Source organism: Sarcophilus harrisii, chromosome 5 (assembly GCF_902635505.1).
Source record: "Sarcophilus harrisii chromosome 5, mSarHar1.11, whole genome shotgun sequence".
Lineage (NCBI taxonomy): Eukaryota > Metazoa > Chordata > Mammalia > Dasyuromorphia > Dasyuridae > Sarcophilus > Sarcophilus harrisii.
In genome coordinates, this window is record NC_045430.1 from 84,029,332 (window position 1) to 84,055,968 (window position 26,637).

At 46.1% G+C, this 26,637-nt stretch overlaps 1 protein-coding gene across 8 annotated transcripts in view; it reads left to right on the top strand.

Moving 5' to 3' along the window:
- BAZ2A (bromodomain adjacent to zinc finger domain 2A) overlaps positions 1 to 26,637 on the top strand; it is a 34,227-nt gene extending 7,590 nt beyond the window's left edge. For 6 of the 8 annotated variants that reach the window (XM_031941152.1, XM_023505546.2, XM_031941150.1 and 3 more), the window contains 28 exons: positions 7,175 to 7,312; positions 9,070 to 9,663; positions 10,563 to 10,748; positions 11,435 to 11,653; positions 12,053 to 12,319; positions 12,674 to 12,734; positions 13,769 to 13,877; positions 14,094 to 14,195; positions 14,363 to 14,573; positions 15,703 to 15,764; positions 16,166 to 16,231; positions 17,330 to 17,539; positions 18,602 to 18,856; positions 18,955 to 19,169; positions 19,473 to 19,547; positions 19,713 to 19,905; positions 21,607 to 21,666; positions 21,787 to 21,931; positions 22,123 to 22,751; positions 22,940 to 23,162; positions 23,248 to 23,403; positions 23,525 to 23,679; positions 23,914 to 24,200; positions 24,427 to 24,559; positions 24,681 to 24,827; positions 25,225 to 25,457; positions 25,587 to 25,730; positions 25,832 to 26,637. In XM_031941152.1, coding sequence (XP_031797012.1) covers positions 7,177 to 7,312; positions 9,070 to 9,663; positions 10,563 to 10,748; positions 11,435 to 11,653; positions 12,053 to 12,319; positions 12,674 to 12,734; positions 13,769 to 13,877; positions 14,094 to 14,195; positions 14,363 to 14,573; positions 15,703 to 15,764; positions 16,166 to 16,231; positions 17,330 to 17,539; positions 18,602 to 18,856; positions 18,955 to 19,169; positions 19,473 to 19,547; positions 19,713 to 19,905; positions 21,607 to 21,666; positions 21,787 to 21,931; positions 22,123 to 22,751; positions 22,940 to 23,162; positions 23,248 to 23,403; positions 23,525 to 23,679; positions 23,914 to 24,200; positions 24,427 to 24,559; positions 24,681 to 24,827; positions 25,225 to 25,457; positions 25,587 to 25,730; positions 25,832 to 25,997 — 5,439 coding nt within the window. In that variant the 5' untranslated portion in view covers positions 7,175 to 7,176 and the 3' untranslated portion in view covers positions 25,998 to 26,637. The remainder of the gene's footprint in view (positions 1 to 7,174; positions 7,313 to 9,069; positions 9,664 to 10,562; positions 10,749 to 11,434; positions 11,654 to 12,052; positions 12,320 to 12,673; positions 12,735 to 13,768; positions 13,878 to 14,093; positions 14,196 to 14,362; positions 14,574 to 15,702; positions 15,765 to 16,165; positions 16,232 to 17,329; positions 17,540 to 18,601; positions 18,857 to 18,954; positions 19,170 to 19,472; positions 19,548 to 19,712; positions 19,906 to 21,606; positions 21,667 to 21,786; positions 21,932 to 22,122; positions 22,752 to 22,939; positions 23,163 to 23,247; positions 23,404 to 23,524; positions 23,680 to 23,913; positions 24,201 to 24,426; positions 24,560 to 24,680; positions 24,828 to 25,224; positions 25,458 to 25,586; positions 25,731 to 25,831) is intronic. The other 2 variants (XM_031941155.1, XM_031941156.1) reach the window with 2 other exon arrangements.

Genomic DNA, 26,637 nt, shown 5'->3' on the forward strand with positions numbered 1-26,637 from the left:
ATTGGCCCAGAGGAAGGATGGGCTGGGTATATGTTTGTCTGGCAAACAGCAGAACCCCTCTTAAAAAACATCATTCCTCTTGACATTAAGCTGCTCCAATTCCTGATGCTTAGTTTTTCTCCAATGATTTTCTTCTTTCTTCAGATACCTGTGCTTTTGATTGGCCGGCATTTCTTCCTTACCCCGTTTTTAATGGGTCTAACGGCAATTTCTTCTTATTGTTTTTATTTTGACTATTACCTTTTTCAGTATTATTATTTCCCCCTTTTTGGTCATAAGCTCTTCTCCCCTCAGCCTATGCTAGAATTATAGACTGGTAATTATTTAGGAATCTGAGTGAGGGCTTTTTTGGGAAGAGGGAAATTTGTGATGGATTTCTGAGGTTTTTCTGTAGCAGTAGAAATGGAAATGAAATATATTTTTTTTTCTATGAACTTTTTAGAAAAGCTAAGAGCTGACGCTAAAATACTGACGACATGAATTTATATTAACCAAGAGTGAAACAGAAAGAGGATCAGTCTCCATGTACAGACATTCTGAGTCTTGGTATATATGGGGAACAATCCATTTGCCTTTATTATGAGAGACATTTCTTCATCCTATTAGTGCCTTTCTTAATGTTCCAAAGATCTTAGAATTGGATCTCAGAACTCCTTTATTCCAACCCAGAGATGAACAGGAGTTCCCTCTGTAATCATGCCCGTCATCATCCAGTAAAGACTGAATGTTCCCTCACATATGAAAGGCCTGCATCTGGAAGTAGTCCCTTTCCATTTGGCCTAGCCCTCATGGTTGGTAAATGTTGAGGCCTTGTGTTATAGGGAAAGCGATGCTGGATATGGAGTGGATCAGGCAGGCAGATGTTCAAATCCCATCTGCTTCTTTACTATGGGTCATTTTGGGTAAATCATTCAACCTCTTTGGGCCTCAGTTTCCTTTGTAAAATAATAAGGATGGCTCTTCTAGCCCTGATTATATAATCTAATGATCCTAAGTAAACTATCTATCTCTGGCTCACACCCATTGTTTCTAGCTCTGCCTAAATAGAACAGACCTTATTCCTTTCATAAATATTTGGTGAAATTATTTATTTACTATTATATTTACTCTTAAGATTTCTCTTCTCCATTCTAAATATGTGTTGTTGAGTCTTGTCAGTTGTGCCTGACTTTCGGTGATCCCATTTGGGGTTTTCTTGATGAAGATATTGAAGGAGTTTTCCATCCCTTTATCAATTCATTTTAAGATGAGAAACTGAGGCAAACAGGGGTAAGTGACTCACCCAGGATCACTCATATAATAAATGTCTGAAACTAGATTTGAACTCGGGTCCTCCTGACTCCAGGGCTGGTACTTTATTATTGCATCATCTTTACTGTCCCTATCCTACAATTGGCTAATTACCTTCATGCTATGATCCTGATTCTCTGTTTAACTCATCATTTTAAATTATTTTAACCTCTCCCCAAGGGAAAGGTTGAAATTGAGGCACAAAGGAACTCAAACACCCATGGAGTTAGGTAGGTGGTTTGTTTGTCGTTAGGTCCCATGGTGACTTTGGAGATGTAGGGATACAAAAAGCACTGATGTCTTGGTTTTGTGTTTGCTTTTTAATTTTTTTCTTGTGACTTTTGATGAGAAAATATCGCCACTTGTCCCTCGGCCCTTTTCTATCATCAGTTAGTCTTGTAACTTGGTTCAGACCATTTAACCTTCTATAGTTTCTTGCCCAGTCAATGGCTCTATGACTTGGAGATGGAATCTCCATTTCCAAGTTGTTCTCCCCGGCTGCCACATGTGTGTGACATTGGGCAGGTTATTTAACTTAACCTTTTTGGACCTTGATTTTTTTGTCTGTAAAATGAAAGTGTTGCCCTCAGACTTGCTTTTAGCTTTTAATTTGGTCCTTTATTTTTATGTCCTTGGTTCATAGCCTAGGATATTGTAAAAGGGCTTTTAAGAAAAATTTCATCAGTATATAAATAGTTGCAATTCTTTGTTTTATGTTTTTGTCTACGCATCAGAAGTTATAGGAGACAAGATACTAAAACAATAGCAACCTTTTCCTAAAAGATGATAGCCAAAGTTTGGTTTAATCATTTGACGGTTAAAAACCTGCATTGGTTAGGGCTTTTTCATCCTCATGAAGTTTGGGGGAATATTGACTAGAAATGTTTTTTTTTTTAGTCAAAAGATAGTTTGACCTTAACCCCAAACTTGCTAGAAGACATCAGTGGGATCTAAATTGTGCGGTTCTGGCAGTGGAAAGCCGAAAGGGAGAGGCAGAAGCATGGGTCTAAATCTCAGCTCCTGTACATTTTGGGCATCTGTAAACGAGGGCTTGGTTGAGCAGTTTTATAACCCAAATGTTAGGAGCTTAAGTTAGAAGTGTTCAGCTTGGATTAGCCAGGTTCCTTTCATAAACCATGGTATTAAGTGGTGTGCTTAGTGGGGAGTCTCCAAAGCTTGGACAGCCCTATTCCAGGCTTACCCTGCTGACCAGGACTGTGGGAGGTCGAAGAGTTTTAGTCATTCATCTTGCACAGTAGTGAAGTCCAGGTTAAGCTCTGAATTCATAGTTAGAAGTTGTTTTGATTCTGATTTCCCCTAGGAATCAGGATTGCTGCTTATTTGGTCAGTACTTTTTTTGTTTGTTTGTTTCCAGCATATATTTTCAGACTACCTGGTTTTTAATGTCATATGCTAGATTCCTGCTAGCTTGCTTAGAGACTTGATAATGTTGTTTGCTTTTCTTTTTCAAAGACTCTTCATCTTTGAAGAGTTTGATTTGAATTTTGGAAGGTTTGGGTATAACTGGAAAAAATCCACACTTAAAGTAGATAAGAAGGTATGTAGGTTAGAGGTAAATTACTTTTTTGTCTGTGCTTGTACAGTCACCTGGCCTTGACACATTGCTTGTAAGTTCGTTTAATACAAACTACTTCTCCTTCTCATCTTCTTTGAAAACAAAAGTTTTCATTCAACCATAGCACTCATTCTGTGCCTGGCACTGTGTTAAGTGATGGGGAAACTAAGGCAAAAGATGGTCTCTGATTTCAAGGAATCTTTATAACTTAATGGTGGACACACTAAGGAAACAGTACTATATACACAGGATAAAAAATAGAAGGAAGACTTTCTGTAATAGAGGGGATTTTAGTTGGGATTTGCTGGGAGTGGGGTGGGAAGGAGGGAGTTGAGAGAACACATTTACATGAAATTGGCACACACCTAGCACTACAGCCTGGTTACAAGGAGAGAGCAGGCCTTTTCTGCTGGGGCCCAGAACTGAGGGCCTTCAGTAGTCTGTCTCCTAGAGGAGAGCATCTTGGGAGTCTATAAAGGCAGATCCTGCATCTATGAGAAAAAGAGCCCAGCATGGAAGGAGTTTCTAGATAGTCTTTAATACCTTAGGAACTCTTGAGTCTAAGCTCTACATCTTTAGGGATTTCACGAGGAATGTGGGACAGTTGTTTTGTACCAGACTCTTGATAGGTCCATGAACTGCCATTTTGGGGATTAGGATGTGGCAACTGAAGCAGGAGAATGCAGAGGCACATAGTATTGGCCAAGGTAGTTTCAAATCTTTGTTACAGACTCAACAAATGAATTTTCCTTTTACTGTGAGAGGAAGAAGGAAAACTCTCCTAACCTCTGTAACTAGTGAAGATGACCCCACCCATATAACTTGAGGAATTATTAAAAGGAAAGCATTTTAAGTTGAGAATATAAGGAATATGTGGCTTTCAATTGCAATTAAGGAGAGGAAAGAATTCTCAAGCCAGCAAATGGATATAGAGTACCACGTCTGGAGGTAACAAGATTTGAGATCCAATCAATCCTCTTAGACCCTGGCTTGATCCTAGACAGGATCACTTAAACTGTTTACCTCAGTTTCTTCAACTATAAAATGGGAATAATTAAAGCACCTCCCTCTCAGTGTTATGAGGATCAATGAGAAACAATGAGATATTTCTTAAAGTACCAAACAGTGCTTGGCCATTATATAAATGTTGCTGCTGCAGCTGTTATTAGAAGGGCCCTAGGAGACCTGAGTTTCAGATTGGTTATGATAGTTGTATTGAAGTCTGTCATTTTTTTTTTTTTTTTTTTCAGTATTTTCACCTTAATATTCTAATATTGGCCATCTGAGCAGTGAGAAGAAAGTTAGGCTTCCCTTTTGAGAAGAAGGCCGGCTTTTCAGGGCTTTTCTGCTTTGTGTTTTAGGAGGCAGTGTTCTTTACCTCTTGGAAATGAAACTTTTTGCCTTCTTAAACAACCCATTTGCATAGGACTAAACACTGACTGAGCTCTTACCTAGTTTCACTTCCTGGTCATGAGGACTTTTCTTTCTGCAGGAAAAAAGTTGGGCATTGATTTCTGCATTCAGTTGGCTGTGATCCCAATTGTACAAAGGGAGATGTCCTCCCTGCTTTATTTTCTTCTCTCTTCGTTTCTCAACACTCCTGTTCTTAGCCCTCTCTTTCCCCTCATTTTCTCTCAATTACTTAACTGATTCTTGAGAGCAAGGCAGAAATCATTTTCAGGCTTTTGTTGTGAAAATCATTTTGGTTGGAAGTTGTTAAGTAGCCTTTATATCCCTATACTCTGGATACCATTAGTATCATCTGAAACCTGAAGTATGTGCTAAAGGACTCGTAAGTAAGGAGGGTCTTGACCTAAGGGAAACCCCTGGGTTCTCTACCCTACTTTAGTTGGGAGGTCTATTTACAGTCACATGGGTTGGTTTTTCAAAGTAGGAGATTGCCCTTCAGACCTGACGGCGTCTGTCCTTTGTCTATACAGCGAGATATAGAAGTGGTCAGTATATTGTTAAGAGACTTTTATGTCCCTAAAAAAACACCTCCTAAATGAAATAACATTGGTCATAATGGGCTGTCCAGGAAAGCTGAGGACTGGGCCAGCTCCAGGCCTTCAGATAATTTCCTATCCTTTCTTTTTATCTGATTTCTATAAGCAACTGCTTACAATGTCTTTTAAATGTTTAATTTATGTAACAGGAAATGTTATGCCTCCTAGAGCAGCACAGGGAAGGTCACTAGTTTCTTGGGGATTTGGATGGGGGAAATGGCAAATCGAAAAGGAGGAACATGGAGCCTAGTGAGAGCAAAGATGGGTGTGAGAACCAGAGAAATATGGCTTATAAAGGTGGATTTAAAAAAGTTGTTGGGCTGTGTTGTCAGCATTTAGCATCTCTAGCTCCTGAATTCTGTAGCTGAATGGTTCAGGCTTTGGGGAAGCAGCCCTATTCAGGAGCTTGGGGTATAATAAAACAAGAGCAAAATAAAGTTCCATCCAGCTTTTAAGTTTCTTCTGCTGCTTAGGTTGTCTACTGAGGATCAAGGAGCATAGGAATAATAAAGGGTTATAAGGAATATTGAAAGAATCAGTAATCTTAGTGACACTTTTGGGAGCTTGACAGGAGGAACATGTGCCTTCATTATTCTGGGCTTCTTTGCTTTAGTTGTGGTTTAAGTTTGTTGAGTCTTGAGGACTCTTTTACTTACATTATTAGTAGGATGAGTTCTATTCTCCATTCAATAGGTTCTGGCTCAATGTGTCTGAGTGAGATGGCTTTTACCAGCAGCTGCTTTCAGCCCTTCACTGAATATCTGACCTGATCCCCTCTCTCCTTCGTTTTTTTCTAACCTTTAAATCTTTCTCACTCCTTTCCTTCCTATTTCCTTTCTCTGTTTCTTCCGAATTTCTATTAGAATTAAACTTATTTTTTAAAATTTTCACTAAACCCCTTTTCGAAAGTCTTGACCAATAAGGGGAGGTAATTTTGAGTTCCCACAGACTTTACTAGTAGGATCAAAGTTGTGGCACTTTCTCCCATTGAAGCAAGCTGGAGTGAGCCTGTAGTTTGGCCATTTCATGGGAGGCACTAGAGGCCGACTTGGGGAAGTGCGTTGTTATCAGGCCGTAGGAATTTAGGAATGTCATGGTGGAGAAGAGCTTTTTTTGCTGGTATCTGTAGAGAGCAAATGGACACCAATGAAATAGTAGATCATTGAAGATTTTTAAAAACACTTTCAGACTCCTTGATTTTCCATGTTCTCTGCCTCATTTTGTTTTGCTTTAATATAGAGTTTCGAATTAAGATGATTTCCCTACCACAAACTTAGAATACTCTAAAAAATTTTAAGGTATAACTCTCTGTGCCACCAAAGCTACTGTAGATTGTAGACATATAAGAATGGTGTTCTTCATTATGTCTTTTCATTTAACTTTTTCCTACTTCTAGCATTCTTCTCCATCATGGTCTTGGCAAATAGACCATTTTCCTAGGATAAAGGAGTCTTCAGGTGAGAAGGGAGTTTGAGTCCATTTAGTCATGGCAAGTCTAGACTTCTGTGAGTCTTAGGTAAATGAGAGATTAAACTAGATAATATCTAAAGTTTCTTCCAAGTATAAAAATGCTCATCGATTTAGAATTGGCTTTTCCCACATTATTCATGTCTTCTGAAATGCTGGCAAATTAGTCAATCATTCCTTTCTCATATTTCTCATCCAACAATTTGGCAGAATTGGTTTCTCGCCTAGAATATATGGAGTTGTGGATAAGATAACCAAGAAAGCTCTGTTTTAGTGAAAGTTCGTACTCTAACATACATCATGATTATGCCTGTGATTATCTGATCTTTTTTGATATCCAATTGACCCCTCACCCACATCTCCTTTCTGCTTACTTACCCCCTTCCTCCCTCCCACAAAAATTAGCTTTGCCATCATCTTCTCAGGTTATGCCTATGACTCCGGTCTTTATCCTTGAACTGAAAAGGAAGTGGGGTGGACCAAAATATTGTGCCTGAAGCAGATCCCTGAGATGGGGAATTCGAGTTGGGCTTGGAGCTAATGAGAGGGTCTTCCCCCACTCTCTGGCATCATGATTTCTCTTGCTTGCTTTTTCTGTTCCATCCACAAGCAGAGCTGGCTTTTGGAGATTGTTTCTAACAGGGGTTTACACTGGTGATGATAATGGGGGAAGGTAGATTTGTTCCTCCTCTCTCCTGGCTGTGCTGAAGTGGGAGGCAAGTGAGTACACTGTAGATGGAGGGAGGTTTCCTCCCCAGGAAGTACGTAGGTGGTAGATTCCAGGTGACATGACTTTGTTTAACCTCCAGTATTTTTTTTCTTTCCCCTCCCACAGAAATGGAGGCAAACGACCATTTTAATTTTACTGGCCTTCCCCCTGCACCTGCTGCCTCAGGACTGAAACCCTCCCCCCCCTCAGGGGAGGGCCTCTACACTAACGGGTCTCCCATGAACTTCTCTCAGCAAGGGAAAAGTGAGTGTGAGGGCAAGATTGTTTGGGCAGGGGAGGGACTTCATTCCTTTGGATCAAATTATGGGAGATTTGGCTCCTCTCAGATACTAGTGTGCGCTTATGAGCCCATTCCTGCCAGGGGCAAAGGACTACAAAAGTAGAGCTCTAGCTGATTAACCTAGCATCTGAGAAGGGCAGGAGGGGGGCGGGGGGGGGGGGGCAGGAGAAGCAGCAGGATCCCATTTATGTTCAATCTGGCCCTCAACTTGGTTTGAGGCAATAGGGTCCGGCCCTGTGATTTGGGTTCAGCAGGAAGGAAGCTAGAGAAGGCTTCCTGGTTTTTCCATATCAAGCTGTTCTTGTGGTAGCTTTGTTCCTTTGCTTCTTCCCAGAAGCTGGGAGGGTGAGCAGTGCCACTTTGGGTTGAGTGGACAGAGCAGAAGTCTGCCCAGGACTGGGAATAACTCACTTCGCTTTTTGTACCTCAGTTTCTTCTTCTCGGTCCTGCGGGGAGTTGAATTTATCCTCTTAAGGATTCTGAGCTCTGATTGAATGATATGATAGCCAGTTGGGGAAGGTGGGGTAGAGAGAAAATAGAGTTGGGCTTTGGATATTAAGTAGGAGTAGAAGAGATGAGTTTCTTGATTCTCCCCAGTTTGCTGATGCATATGGAGAGAGAGGAGAAACTGTGAGCTCTTGTGTCCATCCTGATCCCTGGGAGGGTTTCAGTATTCCCTGGTGCCTCTTTAGGGAGTCTATACTTATGAATGGAAGTCTTGCTGCTAAGATCAGGTCTTTGCCTGGATTTGACTGATCAGCTGCTCTGCACCACAGCCCTGCCAAGTGTCTTTATCCTCCTCGGATCCAGGCACTTATACTTGGAGGCAAAGAGAAGCCTGATGCTTCTGGAAGTAAAGAGATCCTAGTTTCCATCTTTTCCTCTGCATGGGTGAGGAATCTTTGAGCAGAATTTACTGCAGAGATGGCATATCCTTTAGTCTCTTGTGTCATTGTAGAAGGCCCTCTCACCTGCCTGTCTAAGTGCCTCTGCTCTCCCTCCCTCTTAGTTCATGGGCTGCCAACTCTCCTGCCTGTTGGCAGTGAGGACTAGAGTCTACATCATTGGTCACGCAGATTCCCTCCTCCTCCCCCTCCATATTCCTCTCCAGTGGCTGTGAGGAGGGGCTAAGCCCGGCCCCCTGAGCTGGGATCTTGTCGCTGGGGTGACTGAAAAAGCTATTCTTAGCCTGGATCTGCATGTGCTGCTGAGGTGGAGCCTGTCCCTACTGTTGGCTCGGTTGCTCCTGCCAGGAGGGGGAGGGATGAACAATCCAGGAGGAGAGAAGGGAGCTCAGCAGTAACTCTTAGGGCCTGCAGTGGACTCCACATGTCCCCGTGGTGACTGCTGACTTCTTCTGGGGATGAGGAGAAATAGAGGTTGCTGTTGGGAGTCTTATATATTCATTTAAAAAAATAGAGTGCTGAGCACGTAGAGCAGCCAGCTTCTTCTGATGGCTCCTCTGGGAAGCCGAGAGCTCCCCAACCCCCCACTTCCCAGTGCTTCCCGGACATGGCACCCTGAGCAGTAGTTGCTATGCTTACGGCCAGGAGTATCTGACTGTGGCGTTCCCTGGAGACAAGAGGCCAAATATAGCTGAGGGGAAATCCCCCCTTCCTGCCTCCCTTCCCCATAGGCAGTGCACTCAGTGTGGGGCTCTTTTGGCAGGCACATCTTGTGAGAGATAACTGATGCCTTTTCTTTTCCTTCCCTCTCACAGGTTTGAATGGTGATGTGAATGTTAATGGCTTATCTACTGTATCTCACACTACTTCAGGGATTTTGAACTCTGCTCCCCATTCCTCTGGCACTTCACACCTCCATCATCCCAACGTGGCCTATGACTGTCTCTGGAACTATCCGCAATATCCACCTGCCAATACAGGCAGCAACCTTAAAGATCCACCCCTTCTCTCCCAGTTCTCAGGCCACAGACAATATCCACTCAACGGCACCATTGGGGGCAGCCGGCAAGGCTCACCTCCAAGTCAAAACACTAACCTGCGGGCTGGTAACCAAGAGTTCTGGGCCAACGGCACCCAGAGTCCCATGGGACTCAATTTTGACTCACAGGAACTATATGACTCTTTCCCTGATCAGAATTTTGAGGTGATGTCCAATGGACCCTCTAGCTTCTTCACCTCCTCACCACCCTCTCCTATGCTGGGCTCCAGCGTCCAGACCTTTGCACCTTCCCAGGATCCTGAGCATGGTGGACACCCTAGTGAGGCAGCAGATAAGGAGCTAGCCCCCATTGTGGCAGAGAACGGCACTGGTTTGGTGGGTAGCCTGGAGCTGGAAGGAGAACAGCCAGGTATGGGGATGGGCTGGGAGGGTCAGGGAGGGGAGGGAGAGAAGCAGGGCTTTGGGGCTCTGGCCTGTTCCTGAGGCAAGAAGAACCCGTCTTTCCCGCTCTGCAGTGGAGGCTGATTTGCATGTTGGTGATCAGCAGAGCCAAGCGGCTGGTGTTCTTATGGCAGTAGCGGCTGCTCAAGAGTAGGAGGTCGAATTATTTCAAGCTCACGAGGAGCCGGCAGCCTGGGCAGGGCAGGTGGGCAAGCCAGGAACCACCACTCCCTTCCCCCACCCCTTCTTCCCCAAGAATCCTTGCAAGTGCCTTCATCAGAAAGCCAAGGAGGGGGTTTGGCATGTGGCACTGCAGAGGGTGAGACAGTCCCAGGAGCACAGGTCCTAGGGCCAAGCACACCAGCCAGCCAGCCAGGCAGTCCTGAAGGAGAGTGTCAGCTTGCCTTCCCAGTTTCTGCCAAGCCTCTGATCAGTTGGTATTCAGGGGAGAGAAAGGAGCAGTCCAGAGCTCAGTGTCTCCATACCATCTGTCATTTTTCACTGGGTATATGTGTACATAGGAGGTAGCCCCTCCTTCCTGCCGTGTCCCACGCTCTCCCCACACCAATAACCTGGCTTACCCTGGGCTCTTCCTGGCTGCTAAAAGTCCAAAGTGATTCTCTTCAGAACCGAGTCGTTGCTTTCTCTGTCTCTTGTTCCCTCTAGATGAAAAACTCTTCTGAGAACATGAGAGTGAGGTCTGTCTGTGACCTCATTCTGCCTGCCCTAGGTGACCCTGCGGTTGGGCACCTCTGCTTGCCCAGAGTTAGTGACCTTTTGCTAATGCTGTTCTGCCTGCTTCAGCTTGAGTGAGCTCAGCCAGGGCGGTCTAACTTGGCTTCTCTACCTTCTTGTGAACTTTCCTAGAATTGAAGCTGTGTGACTATGACAGCTCAGCCCCTTCTGTGGAATCACTGCGTCGGGAGGTCTCAGTTCTGGTGCCTGACCCTACAGTGAGCTGCCTGGATGACCCCTCACAGCTTCCCGAACAACTGGAAGGCTCTTCTATCCTTGGCGAGGATCCCTTGGAGCCTTTCGACTCCCTGGCTCCAGGTGGGCTTGTAGACTTGAGCCATTCTTCAGCCACCTATCTGTTGAGAGGGGGGAATTTATATTTTGGGGGAAGCTGGTACAAGGAGCTTTGAGGCTCCCAATCTCAGGAATATTGCTGAATTATGCAGCAATCTAAAAATTGACAAAATAGAAATATTTGGTAGACTAAGCTTGAGCCGGCTTTGTTTATTTCCCAAAGGACTTTTTGCCATTCTTGGCCAAGGATACCGAGATAGAAGAGTCTGTTGGACAGGGACCTTTTAACTTTGCTGGAAACAATAGGAAGCTTGCTGAATTCTTCTGCTTAATAGAAGGGGGAAGCATTCTAAACTTCAAGGATAGAGTTCTTTCTCCATAAACCCAAGGCTCATTTTAACTTTGTCTGGACCACTCTTTCCTATGCCACCCCTTGATGTGTGAGAACAGTTTATTGGAATAGACAACAGTTAAATACTACTTTTTAGGTTGGTGCCAAGTTGCTAGCTCTCTGGCCTCCCTCTGCCCACACTGGTTTGGTGGGTAGCCTGGAGCTGGAAGAAGCTCCTGAACATCTAGTTAGACTTGTCATTTTGTTTGATGTCAGAATCTTTATGGCTATGGTAGTTGGGATAGAAAGGAACAATCCTAGGACCCAGAGGAGTTACATTTAAATATCTCGCTTTTCTCCCTCCCTTTTCTATCAACAGAGCCAGGGAGCGGTGGGCTCTATGGGATGGATGACTCGGAGCTGGTGGGTGAAGAGGACAAGCTGCCCCTTGGAGACAGTCCTGACATCTCAGCCCTTGAATGTCCTTCCCTCACCAATTCTGCTGCCTTCAGTCTCCTAGCAGATGACAGCCAGACTTCAACCTCAATTTTTGCCAATCCCCCCTCACCCCCTGTCCTAGGGGAGTCTGTATTACAAGGTGTGTGTCTGGGAATAAGGACTGATAAAGGCTGTGAGAAAATATTGAGGTTTCCATAAGGCTGCTTATTGGAAGGTAGAAACAGGGTTTGGAGGCAGTTATGGAAGTTGGATCTTCAGTCCTCCTTGCTTTGCTCAGGAGAAGCTATAAGGTTAGCAAGAAGGAGAGGGATTCCAAGGGCCTGATAGCTCTAAGTTAAATGAGTCTGATAGTCAAGTCAGCAAGAAGTTCACTAAGTACTACTTATGGTCCAGGCACTGAACTAAGCAGTGGCCCTGCAGGAGCCATCCCCCTTCATCCCCAGAAATGAAAGAGGAAGTGGTTAGGGGTGAAAAGGCGGGGGATTGAGGACATTTCTCCCTTATTACCAGAGTCTTTGTCTGGCCTTTCTGATTCTAGATGGCAGCTTTGAGCTGAATAATGGAAGTGATCCAGAACAGGAAGAAGTGGAGACGAGCGTGACAGCTGCGTCCCCGGGCCTTGCACCGTCAGCCCCAGCTGAGCTGTCCCCAGAGGAAACGGACACAGACGGGAGCAGTGGTCCCGGGTGCACCCCTGACCTTGAAGAGCAGCTTGCTGGTGGAGACGCTGCTTCTAGCAGTGGTGAGCAGGTGGAAGCGCACCATGCCAGTCCTCCTCTGGCCTTGGCTGCCAGTCCGGGCACAGGTAACAGTCCTTTCTCCCCAGCGCGGTTGGTTAGCTGCTTACCCCTTCTTCCGTCCATGCTTTGGATGAGAGTTAGAGTGCACTTCACCATCCTGCCCCAAGGGAGCCTTTCCTTGTAACAGAATCAGCCTTCATGGCCCAGCCCTGCCCCCCCAGACCCCTCCTTCTGCGCTAATCTGCTCAGTTTCTCAGGTGAGGAAAGGAGGGGGGAGAAGACTCGCCCACTACCTTACAAGAAGCGGCAGAGGACTGGGACTCAGATCAGCATTCCTGATGTCTTGAGTTCTGCATTCTGTCCGATGCACTTGTCTTACCAGCTTCCTCCCCTTGGCTCTCGCCCACTTTTCTCCTCAGGAGATGTCCTTCGGAGACGGATTGCCACTCCCGAGGAAGTCCGGTTCCCTCTGCAGCATGGGTAAGTACTCCAGACTTTAATTGTGAGAAGCCCAGAAGGAGGGGTATTCTTTAAACCTGGGAACTCCAGGTCACATAGGTTGGCTGAAGCTAAGGCAAGGGTCCACAACATTTTACTTTCTGTCATTAGAGACCAGGTTTTCTGCACTTTTTTTTGCCCTTCTTCCTTCCTAATTATGTGGAACCTGTCCTCTTCCTCCTCCCTCCCAGTGCCAGCTCTGCCCCAGGGGCTCCTCCCTCAGACCCAGCAGGTAGCCTTAGATCTTTGAGTCATCCAACAAGACTGGGCTGGGGCAGGCTTTGTGGGTGGAGTGGCAGTAGATTTGGATTTGGGTGGCTTGTTATAGAGTTTTGTGGAGGAGTAGGGGAAGGGAACAGGATGAGCTTGAAGGGAGTGAACTAGCTGACCCACCTTGGGTCTGGTGGTACTGCCTCTCGGCTTCTGGAACACCGTTACTATACTGAGGTTAGAAGTTGGTTTGGAAGGTGTATGTTTCTCAGAATACAGATGTCCCCTGAGTCATTGCCTGGAGTCAGCAGTGAGCTTTCCCTCCTGCCTTATTATGTCAACACCCCTTTCCCGTTCTCCTTTCTTGATCCTGCCTCCAACTTCCTTTTAAAATCCCAGTAACTCTGACTTGTAAGACACCAGGATGGGGTGACCATGGAGAAGGAGTCGTAGAGTCCCTTTTGGCTTGTGTGGTTTGATTAATCTCTTCTTGAGCTAACAGTAGCATGTCCTGCAGGCACCTGGATATTGCCATAGTGGGATGCTGGTTGTGAGGTCAGGAAGACTACTTCCTGACTCCATATTGTACTTCTGACACTAGTATGTTTTGGTCAGTTACTGAACTTTTCTGACTCAGTTTACTTTCCTCAGCTGTAAAATGAGTGGGTTAAACAGTGATCTCTCAGGCTCTGCTCCCCATTGCTATTGGACAAAGGGTCAGGAAAAGCTTGCAGCTTAGTGATGGTTAGGTGGGGCTGGTGCAGCAGGTAGGTGACTTGGTAAGGGGCTGTGTGCTTCTGTGACAGATGGCGGAGAGAGGTGCGAATCAAGAAGGGCAGCCACCGGTGGCAGGGGGAGACTTGGTACTATGGTCCCTGTGGAAAGAGGATGAAACAGTTTCCAGAAGTGATTAAGGTAACATAACAGTCACAGGGCTATTTTTTGGACAGGGATAACTTACCTAGGTTGGTTATGGGGAAGACTTCTCTCCTGCTCTTATTTCTCCCCCAAATCCCCAAATACACACATTCCTTTACCTCATATGCCCCAGGGAATTTGGTAGAGAGTCTCTCCCTGGGGGCCAGAGGAGGCCTGCTTGCTGTCTTTAGAAATGATGTCTTCTCTTCTCAGTACCTGAGTCGAAATGTGGTACACCATGTCCGCCGGGAGCATTTCAGTTTCAGCCCTAGGATGCCTGTTGGAGATTTCTATGAAGAGCGGGACACCCCTGAGGTAGAGTCTTAGTGGATTTAGTTTGGCCTCTAACCTTGTTCAGTCCAGCTTGGATGATCTGTGGACTTGGGATAGTGCTGAGATCAAAGGGCCACCTCACTGGCATGAAGGTCCTGCCTGGACTTTGTCTTCCTTTCCCTTGAGTACAGTTCTTCTTCCCACTCCAGGGCTTGAAATGGGTACAGCTTTCAGTGGAGGAAATCCCTTCCCGCATTGAGGCCATCACTGGCAAACGAGGTCGTCCCCGAAATACAGAGAAGACCAAAGTCAAGGAGATGCCCAAAATAAAGCGAGGGCGTGGGCGGCCGCCCAAAGTCAAAATCACGGAGCTTTTGAGCAAGACAGATGCCAGATTTCTGAAGAGGCTTGAAGCTTCAGGTAGAATGGTTCCCCAAAGAGTCATGGAACAAATGTTTCTACCTTCTCCCCCTCCCTATGATGTGGTTGCAAAAGCCTTTAGCCCAGCTAGTTTCCTTCCTTAATCCTAAATTTTTCCTTTAAACTGTTGATGAAAAGGTGCCTACTTCCCTACCTCATCTGTCCTCAAAATCCAGGAGTTGATGTTTTTCTGGGTTGCTAACTTACACTTTACCCTACTCATGCATACTGGCCTTCCCAAAGAAAACTCATCAAAACTCTTGCAATAAATGATGGTTTTAATGAGGCTTTGAGAGATAGTAACTGGATTTTTATTAAATATTTTATGTAAATTTTTAATTTGGGCCAGAAAGGAAACTTTTTTTCAAAAGCATATCTTCTGAGAGACTGCATATGTGGTCTAGAAGAATTACTGTTTTAGAAAGTGGCACATCTTTGGGGGGAAATTCAGGACAACCAGTGGAGAAAATCCAGCTGACACCCAGCCAAAGAATCTGCAGTTGCCCCTTTGGATAAAGGGTATAGCATGACTTTAGTTAAGACTTGATGCATATCAAGGTCACCTAAATCAAAGAGGGCAGAGGGCTCATCCTCTTCTAACCAACTCACCCTGCATGTTTCCAGCTCACTCTGGAAATGCTTTCTTTGTGTTGGCTTTCTGCTGCCCCCTTTCTTCCACATGTTGTCCTATTTTAAGAGTCTGTCTTGCTAGATAGATAAAATACCTGGGCCTAGAGTCAGGAAGATCCAACTTCAAAACCAGCCTCCAACACTTGCTAGCCATGTGACCCCGGGCAAGTCACATTGCCTCATTTTCCCCACTTACCTCCCAGGCTTGTGAGAATCAAATGAGATGATATTTTGTGAAGGGATTAGCATAGTACCTTTTTACATAGTAGGTGCTACGTAAGTGCTTGTTCCCTTCCTCCAGCTTCCCTTTTCTTCCCAAAGAAACACCAAACTGATCACACTGATTACAAAGATGGCTACAGTCACCTCTGAACTACATAGTTCTGCATGTGGCTTCTTTGGCTCTGGGGACTATTTGGATTGTGGAAAAACTCATCTTCAGGATTAGGTCATTTGTTCTTAAAGGACCTTACCATGTTTTCTTCCTATATTCTCACAGATGCCCCAAGTGATGGAGAAAAGGCTAAGATGAGTAAGATCAAGAAGAAGATAAGAAGGAAGGTATATTTCAGGGAAGGGAAAGGCATAAGCCAGCCATCTTTAGACATGCCTCATCCTTCTTTGCAACCCCTTCCTCCCAGCACCCACTAGTATCAAACATAAGTAATAAATAAACCTCCTTTGTTGTTTCGATGTCCATAAAACCCAAGAATGTTATGCCAAGAGATATCCAGGGATTTCCTATTCGGTGCTCCTCTTGATGTTAACTATTGCTAAAGTGAAGCCCCTGCTGCTTATCTACGCCCCATGCCAGGGAGTGACCATGATGTGTGTGGCACTCTAGATGGGAGACTTTGGTTCCCTGTCCTTTGCTCCTACTGCAGCTCAAGTGTTTGGGGTCTGTAGCTCTAGAAGAAATGCCAGAGGCTTGACAAGGGACTCTGTTTTTTTATGGTTTGCAGGCCAAAAACCAACGGAAACAGGAAGCCAAAAGCTCCAAGCAGAAGGAAATTAAAAAGAAATCCAAGGTGAGTATGAGACTGTGTGTAAAAAAGGAAGGAGACAGGAGGCCAGAAGGGGATGTGATGGGGAAAAGCCTCTGTCACCAAGCCATTTTGCTTCACCACCTCCTGTCACCATCCTCATTTTCTACTCATCTCCTAGCCAAGCTCTTACTGGCTTCTGACACCATCCCCACTCTGCTGCACTAGTTTGCTGGGGAAGGGTCTCTACCTCAAGTCTATCTTCCTTCCAGTCTGTCCTTAACTCAGCTGCCAAAAGGATCTTCCTAAGGTGCAGGTCTTTCTATGTGACTTCTCCCATTCACTCCACTCCATGGGCTCCTTCTCATCTCTAAGGTCAAATATAACACCTTCTGTTTGGCTTCAAAAGGCTTTCATAACCTGACCCCTTTCCTACTGTTCCAGTCTTCTTTATGCCCTACACCCCCATGCACTCCATGATCCAATGACACTGAGCTTGTTTTCCTCATACAAGAAATTCCCATCTCCTTATAGAGAGTTTTTCCGGCTCTCCTCCACATTTGGAATGCTTTTCTCACCTCTGTCTTCTGACTCTCCACAAGTCTCGACCGATATCCTGCCTTATAAATTTCCCAATCTTCCTTATTGCTAAATTCTACCTTTCCCTGTCTTCTGTATCCAGTGTATTTCTCTTTATCATACCTTACTTTTTACGTCATTCCCTCAAATTCACCTTAAGCCTTTACCCTTTTTGTCTATGTATGTAGAAGTTCCCTGTGCTATGGGGGGTGCTATAAATTCCTATGATTTATCATATATACACATGTATATATATATGCACACAAACAAGATACATGTATAGATGCACGTTCTTAATGTATATAATCTTGCTTGTACAGAGCTGTTTGCCTCTTGATTCCCACATTATACTATGAGCTCCTTGAAGGCAGGGACCATCTTTTACCTCCTTTTGTATCCCTAGCACTTAGCACAATGCCTTGGCACAGAAGAGGAGCTCGACAAATGTTTTTAGACAACTGGGTCTCATTCCTTTTTATCATTACCAACCCTGGGATAGCAGAACTAGGCCAAGGTACCAACATCATCTGTACATGTCTTTCTCTTTTTCCCTTGAATAAATAGACTGAGAAAGAGAAAGTAAAAGCAAAGACCGATAAACTGAAAGTCAGGAAAGAGAAGATTAGACCAAAGGAGAAGGAGGAGTCCAGACCTGTCCTAAAGGCTGAACGAGTATCTGCTCCCCAGCGGCGCCTGGAGGAGCGTGAGAGACAGCAGATGATCCTGGAAGAGATGAAGAAGCCCACGGAGGACATGTGCTTGGCTGACCACCAGGTGACTTGGAGGTTGGGGGTCCAGGTGGGAGAAGCAACAGCGGTGGAGACACTTTTTTTTAAAACAAATTTTTACTGATACCTTTTGTGTTTACACAACTTTTCATTTCTCAGTATGTTCCTCCTTCCTCATATATCTTCTTTAAGACTAAGCTTGATTGTCATGATTTCCATGTATTCCATTTCAATGGTCTTTGTTACTTGTTTACATTGTTATAGTCAATGTATGTGTTGGTTTTCTGGTCCTCTTGTCTTTTTATCAGTTCACGTAGGTGGGTCTTCTGTTTTCATCATATTCTTCATTTCTTACATTTGTGTTTGTTTAGCTGTTCCCCAATCAATGTGCAATTTCTTTGTTTCTGGTTCTTTGCTACCACAAAAAGTACTACTATAGATATTTTAGTGTAATATATGGCTTATCTTATTGTCTTCTATTTCCTTGTGATACATGATTAGCATTGGAGTTTCTGGGTGAAAGGTTATGGACATTTTATTGACTTTCTTGGCACAATTCCAGATTAATTTCTAGAATGGTTGGGCCAATTTGCAATATGACCAGCTCATGTTAGGATATGCTTTTTACCACAATTCCTTAAAGAGACATTAAGGAGTGTGTGTGTACACACATACACATGCTCATAGCTTGAAAATCCCTAACAAACATGACTGTATATACAGAGGGTCAGAAAAATAGGATTGTCTATAAAGAAAAAGGTGAAGCTCTTTTCTTATCTTTATGTATTCTGACATAGTAGTGCCAACATTCCCCTGCTTTATGTCCCCTTCTGACCTTGTCATTTCCTGTGCATTTCTGTTAATTTTGTCATTGATGCTCTTCTTTTCCCCCTCACTATTACCATTCTGCTTCTCTTTTCTGTTTCTCCATCCCACAAGAAAAGCCTTCTCTTATAACAAGGGAAAATAAGTTGTTTTGGCGGTATCTGAAAGTGAATGTGGCAATATTTTTGGTGAAGGATGGTTGGAAGGAAATCTCTTGGCTCTTACCTTCCTGCTTTCTTTAACAGTGGTCCTTTGCCTTTTTCTTTCCTTCTCACTTTCACAGCCCCTGCCTGACTTCTCCAGAATTCCTGGTCTGGTATTACCTAGCAGTGCTTTCTCAGACTGCCTGACTATTGTGGAGTTCCTGCACAGCTTCGGCAAAGTGCTGGGCTTGGATCCGGCCAAGGATGTGCCCAGCCTGGGAGCTCTGCAGGAGGGGCTGCTGTGCCAAGGCGAGGCCTTGGATGAGGTGCAGGATCTGTTGGTGAAGCTGCTTCAAGCTGCTCTCTGTGATCCTGGCCTGCCAGCTTACTGCCAGGTGAGGGCCTGTCAGGTTAGGAAGGGAGGGATTGAGAGTAGGAGTTGTTGGCTTCTTCCTTGTTCACATTTCTTTTTGTCCCATTTCCTTTTTCCTAGTCACTAAAGATTCTAGGAGAAAAAGTGTCTGAGATCCCACTGACGAGGGACAATGTGTCAGAGATCCTCCGTTGCTTCCTCATGGCCTATGGGGCAGAACCAGCCGTCTGTGACAGTCTTCGCACCAAACCTTTCCAGGCGCAAACACCCCAACAAAAGGCTGCAGTGTTGGCCTTCCTTGTACATGAGCTCAATGGCTCCAACATCATCATCAGGTAAGGAATCTTCCGGAGGTGGAAGCTTTTGGGCACGCCCAGCCATGGGCCAGTCCAGAACAGATGAATTGTTTCAGATGGGGGGAGGGAGGGAGATAGTGAGCTCATCGGGGGCCTGTAGGGGCTCTAGGGCCATCTTAGCAAACTGAGATCTTCGTATCCTCCCCTAAGAGTAATTGCCTCCACAGTTTGTTTTCTAGTCCACGTCTTATGTGGATAGCCAGATTTAATTTGTCTGACATGGGTGTGGATGAAAGCTTTCCCATGAGCCCTTCCTCAGACCTCATCTCTGTTCCCCTACAGTGAGATTGATAAGACCCTTGAGAACATGTCCAGCTACAGGAGAAACAAATGGATTGTTGAAGGCCGGCTCCGGAGGTAGGGGCAGAGCAGGGGGTGGGTCCTAGTAAGTGTCCTTTGGTTCCTGGGAGCCCATAAGCTCTCCCCCATTGGGCCGAGTTGGGTTAGGGAGGAGGGGGTGAGCGCTGCTTCTCATACTGTAAGGGTCAGTTTTCTTTATTACTTTTTCCCTTTCTCTTTCTGCACCCCAACTTCGACTCCCAGGCTGAAAACAGCTCTGGCGAAGCGAACTGGGCGGTCTGAGGCAGAGCTCCTTGGCTTGGAGGAGAGCTTAGGCCGGAGGCGGAGCTCCCGGATCCCAGAGGAGACAAGTGGGATGGAAGAAGAGGAAGAAGAAGATACTGCCCAAGGCCGGTGGGGTCGCCGAGATGAGGAGGTGCCATTCTAGAATGGGGGTTAAAGGGGAAGGAGGGTGGGAAGGGCATTTACCTTTTTTGGTGTAGAGACCATTCTAGGTGCTCTTTTCAACTAATTTCTTTTTCTTCTTTTTTTTTTTTTTTTTTTTTGATTTGGTTTATGACTTGTTAGCTATGGAATCCCAGCAGGAGCATTCTGATAAATATTTAACATTTATCACATTTACTGCTTCCCCCCCAAAAATGTTCACATAACACAGTTTTAAGTTTATCTGCATATTATTGGCATTTTCTCTATTCTTAAAATCTAGATAATGAACCAAACAACATATCAGAACCTGATTTGTAGTGTGTTGATATCTGAGATGTAGATTTTTCACTGAAAATCTGACTAAAGCATGCTACTGGACTACAGACATGTCACCTAATTCTTGTGGATTTTAGAGAATTCCTAAGGACTAATCTACTAAGTCATAGACGGCAAAGAAGTTGTTACTGTGATTTAAAGATGAATTAAACCAAGAGTTTGTCATCCTAGTGAAATCATAGATCCTTTCACACATTTACAACTAAACCAAATCTGCAGTTAATTCACTCTACTCAAGGACATTCAGATCTTATGGGTCATAATATTTTTTTAAGTATTTAATCAAGCCCTTGAATAATGACTCAAATAGGAATTTAGATTTCATAAATGAAACTAAGAATCCTTCAATTCTTAGCAAACTATTTAGATTTTTTATTGAAACCTCAAATTCTGAAGAACTCCATTTTATTGCATGTTTCTTCAAATTTGTTGAAGTTGTTTTCATTAGATCCAAGAACTTAAAAGTCAGCTCACCTTTTTTTTTTTTTTTTAATTTAGAAAGCAATGCATTATGCATGGGTAATTTTTCCAACATTGACCCTTGCAAAACCTTTTGTTCCAAAATTTCCCCTCCTTCCCCCCCATCCCCTCCCCTAACTGGCAGGTAGTCCAATACATGTTAAATATGTTGAAATACATGTTAAACCCAACATGTGTATATATATTTATACAGTTATCTTGCTGCACAAGAAAAATCAGATCAAGAAGGAAGGAAAAGAAAAGCTGAGAAAGAAAATAAAACGCAAGCAAATAACAACAGAGGGAGTGAGAATGCTGTGTTGTGTTCTACCCTCTGTTCCCATGATCCTCTCTCTCTGAGTGTAGATGGCTCTCTTCATCACTGAACAAGTAGAACTGATTTGAATCCTCTCATTGTTGAAGAGAGCCATGTCCATCAGAATTGATCGTCGTATAGTCTTGTTGTTGCCGTGTATAATGGTCTCCTGGTTCTGCTCATTTTATTTAGCATCAGTTTATGTAAGTGTCTACAGGTCTCTCTGAAATCATCCTGCTGATCATTTCTTACAGAACAATAATATTCCATAACATTTATATAGCACAATTTACCCAACCATTCTCCAATTGATGGGCATCCCTTCAGTTTCCAGTTCTTGCCACTACAAACGGCTGCCCCAAGCATCTTTGCACGTGTTGGGTCCCTTTCCCTCCTTTATATCCCCTTTGGGATATAATCCCAGCCCTTTGGGATATAATCCCAGTAGAAACACTGCTGGATCAAAGGGTATGCACAGTTTGATAACTTTTTGAGCATAATTCCAAACTGCTCTCCAGAATGGTTGGGAAAATCTGCTCATTCTTAACCTGCATCTTGTCTTTGCCTTTCTCTCTCTAGGGTGATGCCCTACCATTCAGTATTCCTGAGCTAGAGCGACAGATAGAGAAGCTCACCAAGGTAATGATATTCTTTACCCCAAATTCCCAGCTTGGGTGAAAGTATTGGCAGCTCCTTTGTGGGTATGCTCAAGGAATCCTGTGCACAGCTGGCTCTAGCTTTGGGTTCATTCTTCTCTAGCGTCAGCTGTTTTTCCGCAAGAAGTTACTCCAGTCATCCCAAATGTTGAGGGCCGTTTCTCTGGGCCAGGATCGATACAAGCGGCGATACTGGGTGCTGCCATATTTGTCTGGGATCTTTGTGGAAGGGGCTGAGGAAACCACAGGTTGGTGATTCCAGCTTCCTTATAATTGGTCTCTGGGCAGTCTGGGGTCTGGGTTTTAAACATCCTCTCCCATCTTAAAGGGTTTATATGGGGGTGAGGGGAAGTGCACACATGTTCTGTCTAAACTACTATAACTTATATGAAAGACATGTTTGTTTTATGTTTTTTGAACCTCTCATTTCTCTCCATAGCCTTGGAGGATGTGATAAAACAGGAAGCTGACTCTTCAAAGGGGGTAGCTGTTCCAGCCCCTTCCATCACTTCTTTCTCTACAGTGAAGAAGGAATTAACTGAAGGAAATGTTAAGACTTGGTCTCCCTGTGTTCGGGCCAGGGGTAGGCCCAGAAAGACCAAGCCTGTCCCTGAGCAGCCTGAGATTTCTGTATTACCTCTAGTGAAAGAGGAGCACAAGTTTGTGCAGGCCCAGGTCCAGGAGCAGGCACAGGAGCAGGAACAGACCCAGACACAAGTCCTCAATGGGCTTCTAGAGCCAGAGGACTCCCCCATGTCCTTGGGTCAGAGCCAGCATGACCTCAGCCAGTCAGCCTTCCTCTCCTGGCTGAGTCAAACCCAGAGCCATGGATCCTTGCTGAGCAGCTCTGTCCTCACACCTGATAGCAGCCCTGGCAAGCTGGAGCCTGGACCTGCAATGTACCCTGAAGAACCTGAAACCAGCCAGCCTGATCTCCCGCCCCCCCGGGGCCCATGGTTCAACCTGCTTCCTCGAACACCTTGTGATGCTGCTCCCTCAACATCCCCTTGTGCCTCAGAGGATGGCCCCTCCCCTGATCCACCAACACCGCCTGCTTCTTCTCAGCCTGTAAGAGCCACACTTGAATCTCTCACTCAGACTTGGGGGGCAATCCATAAGTAGGTGGATAGGTGGTCTTAGCTTAGGACTAGATTTCTTTTCTGTTCCTCCTTCACACTCCCCTTTTTCCCTTTGCCCCTCCTCTCTCCCATTTTTTACCCCCTTTATATCTTAATCTTCCAAATTTCTCCAAACAGGTGAATGGACCTAGTGCTGCCAAACCTTGTTCCCCAAAGCCATTCTCTTCCACCCCCTTGTCTATGTCAGCTCCCAAAAGATGGGCAGGTGTCTCTGGGAAAGGGACCCGAAGCCCAGCAGGGCCCGGACAGCCCAAACGGAGGGGTCGACCCCCTAGCAAGTTCTTCAAGCAGATGGAGCAGCGATACCTGACTCAGCTGACAGCCCAGCCCGTGCCTGCAGGTGAGCATCCTGGTGAAGAAGCCAGTCAGATGGGGTGTCTGCCTTCTGTTGGCCAGTGCCCTCATGCTCCTGGCTCTCCCTGCAGAAATGCGCAGGGGCTGGTGGTGGATCCGGGATCCGGAGGAGCTGGAGGCCACCCTGCGGGCCCTGCACCCCCGGGGCATCCGTGAGAAGGCTCTGCACAAGCACCTCAGCAAGCACAGGGACTTCCTGAAGGAGGTCTGCCTGAGGCCGCCTACAGGTAAGTGATGGAAGCCCAGCTCCCTGCCGGGGGCCCTGGGACCAGTTGTTCAGCAGAGGGAGGACAAATGACATTAAGATGGAAACATGATGGTGGTAGCTGACCTGTGCTCTCCTTTTAGACCCCATTCTCAAGCCGAGCCGGTGCCCCACAGTGTCTCAGAAAGAGCTTGTGTGCTGGTCTCCAGCCGAGAGAGCCTTTGAGGCAGATCTGGTGATGCTGCAATGCGTAGAGGAGCTGGAACGGCGGGTACTACTGGCCGATCTGCAGATCAGGGTATGATGGGGAACCTTGGACCTTTGTTGGGGGGAGGGACAAGAAACTAAGCAGGGATTGCCAGTCACTTAAATAATGAGGAAAATAATCTTTCTCCTGTCTTGGGAAATATAAAGATGAAGTCAGATTAAATCTGAAGGTCTGATTCTGACTTTTGATACAGTTTGAAGTCCACCTCTGGCAGGAGAGCCTCCTCTTCTCCCTTTCAGCTAACCTGCCTTCTGTTGCCCCCAGGGCTGGACCTGTCCCAGCCTGGACTCTGCCAGAGAGGACCTGGCATACTATGAGCACCTGCCTGAGCCGCTCGAGGACATCACTGCACGAGGCCGAGGGCGGGAAGGCCTGGTACCTCAGAGGGAGGACACCAACCCCCTGGATTTGGCCGTTCTTCGGCTAGCGGCGCTGGAGCAAAATGTTGAGCGAAGGTATCTTCGAGAGCCCCTTTGGCCGGCCCATGAAGTTGTCCTGGAGAAAGCCCTGCTGAGCCCTCCTGACTCCACTGCTCTGGGGACCACAGAGATGTAAGTAACACTATTAGATTGAAGGAAAAAGGTTAGGGGAGCTGCCTCTCCCAGTGGACCCTTACCCTGTTTTTCCTTCTCCTGGGGAAAAATATTTCCTATTCCTCTCTCTTCTCCCTGCAAAGAGCCAAATGGCTCTTGCCCCTTTTCTATGGGGAGGAGGGAAGCCGGGAGCCCTCTTCACCACCCAAGGCTATTCCCTGTTTCTCTCACCTTTTCACCCCAGAGCATATGAGATCACTCCTCGGGTCCGGACTTGGCGGCAGACCTTGGAGAGGTGCCGGAGTGCTGCCCAGGTGTGTCTCTGCCTGGGTCAACTGGAGAGATCCATTGCCTGGGAGAAATCCGTCAACAAAGTGGTGAGATGCTAGAAGAGAGGCCTGGGGAATCTGGGGTGGGTTTGAGGGCCACGAAGATAGGTTCAAGGAGCAGCAGCAGGCAGAGGTATGGGGCTCACTGTTTTCCCGCGGTGTTCTACAGACCTGCCTGGTGTGCCGGAAGGGTGATAACGATGAGTTTTTGCTGCTCTGTGATGGTTGTGACCGTGGCTGCCACATTTATTGCCACCGACCCAAGATGGACACTGTTCCTGAAGGGGACTGGTTTTGCGCTGTCTGTCTGGCCCAGGTGAGGCCCTTGTCCCTTGCCTCTGTCCCTCTCAAACAGAAGTTATGGGATCAGCCATTTCCCACAAGGGGGTGCTGCCTCCTCTTGGATCCCCCAGCCTGGCTACTCAGGCCTTCCATCTTATAAGTAGAGCCTTTTTTCAAAGGGAAAAAAAGCATGTGGATTTGGGTCTTGGGTAGAGACCTAAGGCAAGTGAAAACTAGTTTAAAGTCCTTTTGTACCTTCATTTTACTCATCTGTCGGTGAATAGTACCATCCGCTTTTTAACCTATCTTATTGGCCGGCTAGGTAAGTAAGTTATGTTGAATTGAAACTTTGAAAAGTTAAATCTGAATCCAGGAATTGTGAGAGGTTAGGGTTAGAATCCACAAATAGTGGTGCTTCTTCCCTCCCTCAGCAGGCAGAGGGAGAATTCCCTCAGAAGCCAGGCTTCCCAAAACGAGGCCAGAAGCGGAAAGGAGGCCCACTGGGCTTCTCCGAGCCCGAGAGTCGGCGTCGGCGTCGTCCTCGGGCTGTATCCCGGGGCCAGGATGCTGCAGCTGTGTCCCGGTGCTCTGGGGAGGGGCTGTCTTCCTCCAAACGTCGCCGCCTTTCCATGAGGCACCACCATAGTGACCTCACTTTCTGCGAGTGAGTGACCCCTCGTGCTAGTGATGGGGTGGAGTAGAGGGAGGATGGGCTGTTTGGAGCCAGCTCCTGCCAGAGGGCCTGGGCTGCCAGGCTGCATCCTCCACTGGGCCTGCATCTCTCTGCCTGTAGGATCATCTTGATGGAGATGGAGTCTCATGACTCAGCTTGGCCCTTCTTGGAACCCGTGAATCCTCGTCTAGTTAGTGGCTACAGACGTATCATCAAAAACCCCATGGACTTCTCCACCATGAGGGAAAGGCTCCTTCGGGGCGGGTGAGTGGTTCTGAGGATTTTTCCTACTCTCCCTGCTCCGTGTCCCGTCCCCCCCAAATTTCAGCCCCACTCCCTCTGACAATTTCTCCGCCCCCATCCAGGTATTCTAACTCTGAGGAGTTTGCTGCTGATGCCCTTTTGGTCTTTGACAACTGCCAGACCTTCAATGAGGATGATTCCGAGGTGGGCAAGGCTGGGCACATCATGCGCCGCTTCTTTGAAAGCCGATGGGAGGAGTTTTATCAGGGAAAACAGGCCAATCTGTAAGGCGAAGTGGGAGGACAGGGGCAGGACACAACATGTCTACCCCCTTCTCCCATTATTCCCACCTCCAAAACCCTGCCATTCTCGCCTGCTGATGCTGCCTCGGGTCTACGCTCAAGAATCAGACATGCCCTGATCTTGGACTCCACCTTTGGGCAGCTTCCTAGATCCTCGTTCCTTAAATTTGCCCTTTTCCTCTTCCTTTCCCCTTCGGATAAAGGGGATAGGGAAAGGGGTCTTCCTGGACTGAAAGCCAAAAAGAGAAAGAGAATTTTTTTCCTTTCTGTTTTATTTTCTAAATACGAAAGGGAGGGTAGCAACACCTTCCTTGCCCTTCCCCACCTTTTCCTGCCCCAGCACTTTGGGGCTATTTAATGATAGCAATAGTTCTAGTGAATGTGTGAAACCGAGAAACACTCTGTACTGTGTGAGGACCCGTAGTAACGGCCAGTAAAGTGGACTTAACTCCCAAGTGTGTCAAGCCGGATACGGGGCCCTGGACATGCTGCTTCCACGTCCAGTCCTTCCCCCAGTCCTTTGCCCACTTCAACACTTTTTCTTCCAATTTCTGCCTTCTTTCCCACATCCAATAATATAAAACTATTGTGTACGGGTTCCTCCCTTCCTTCCCTCAAAACCTTCA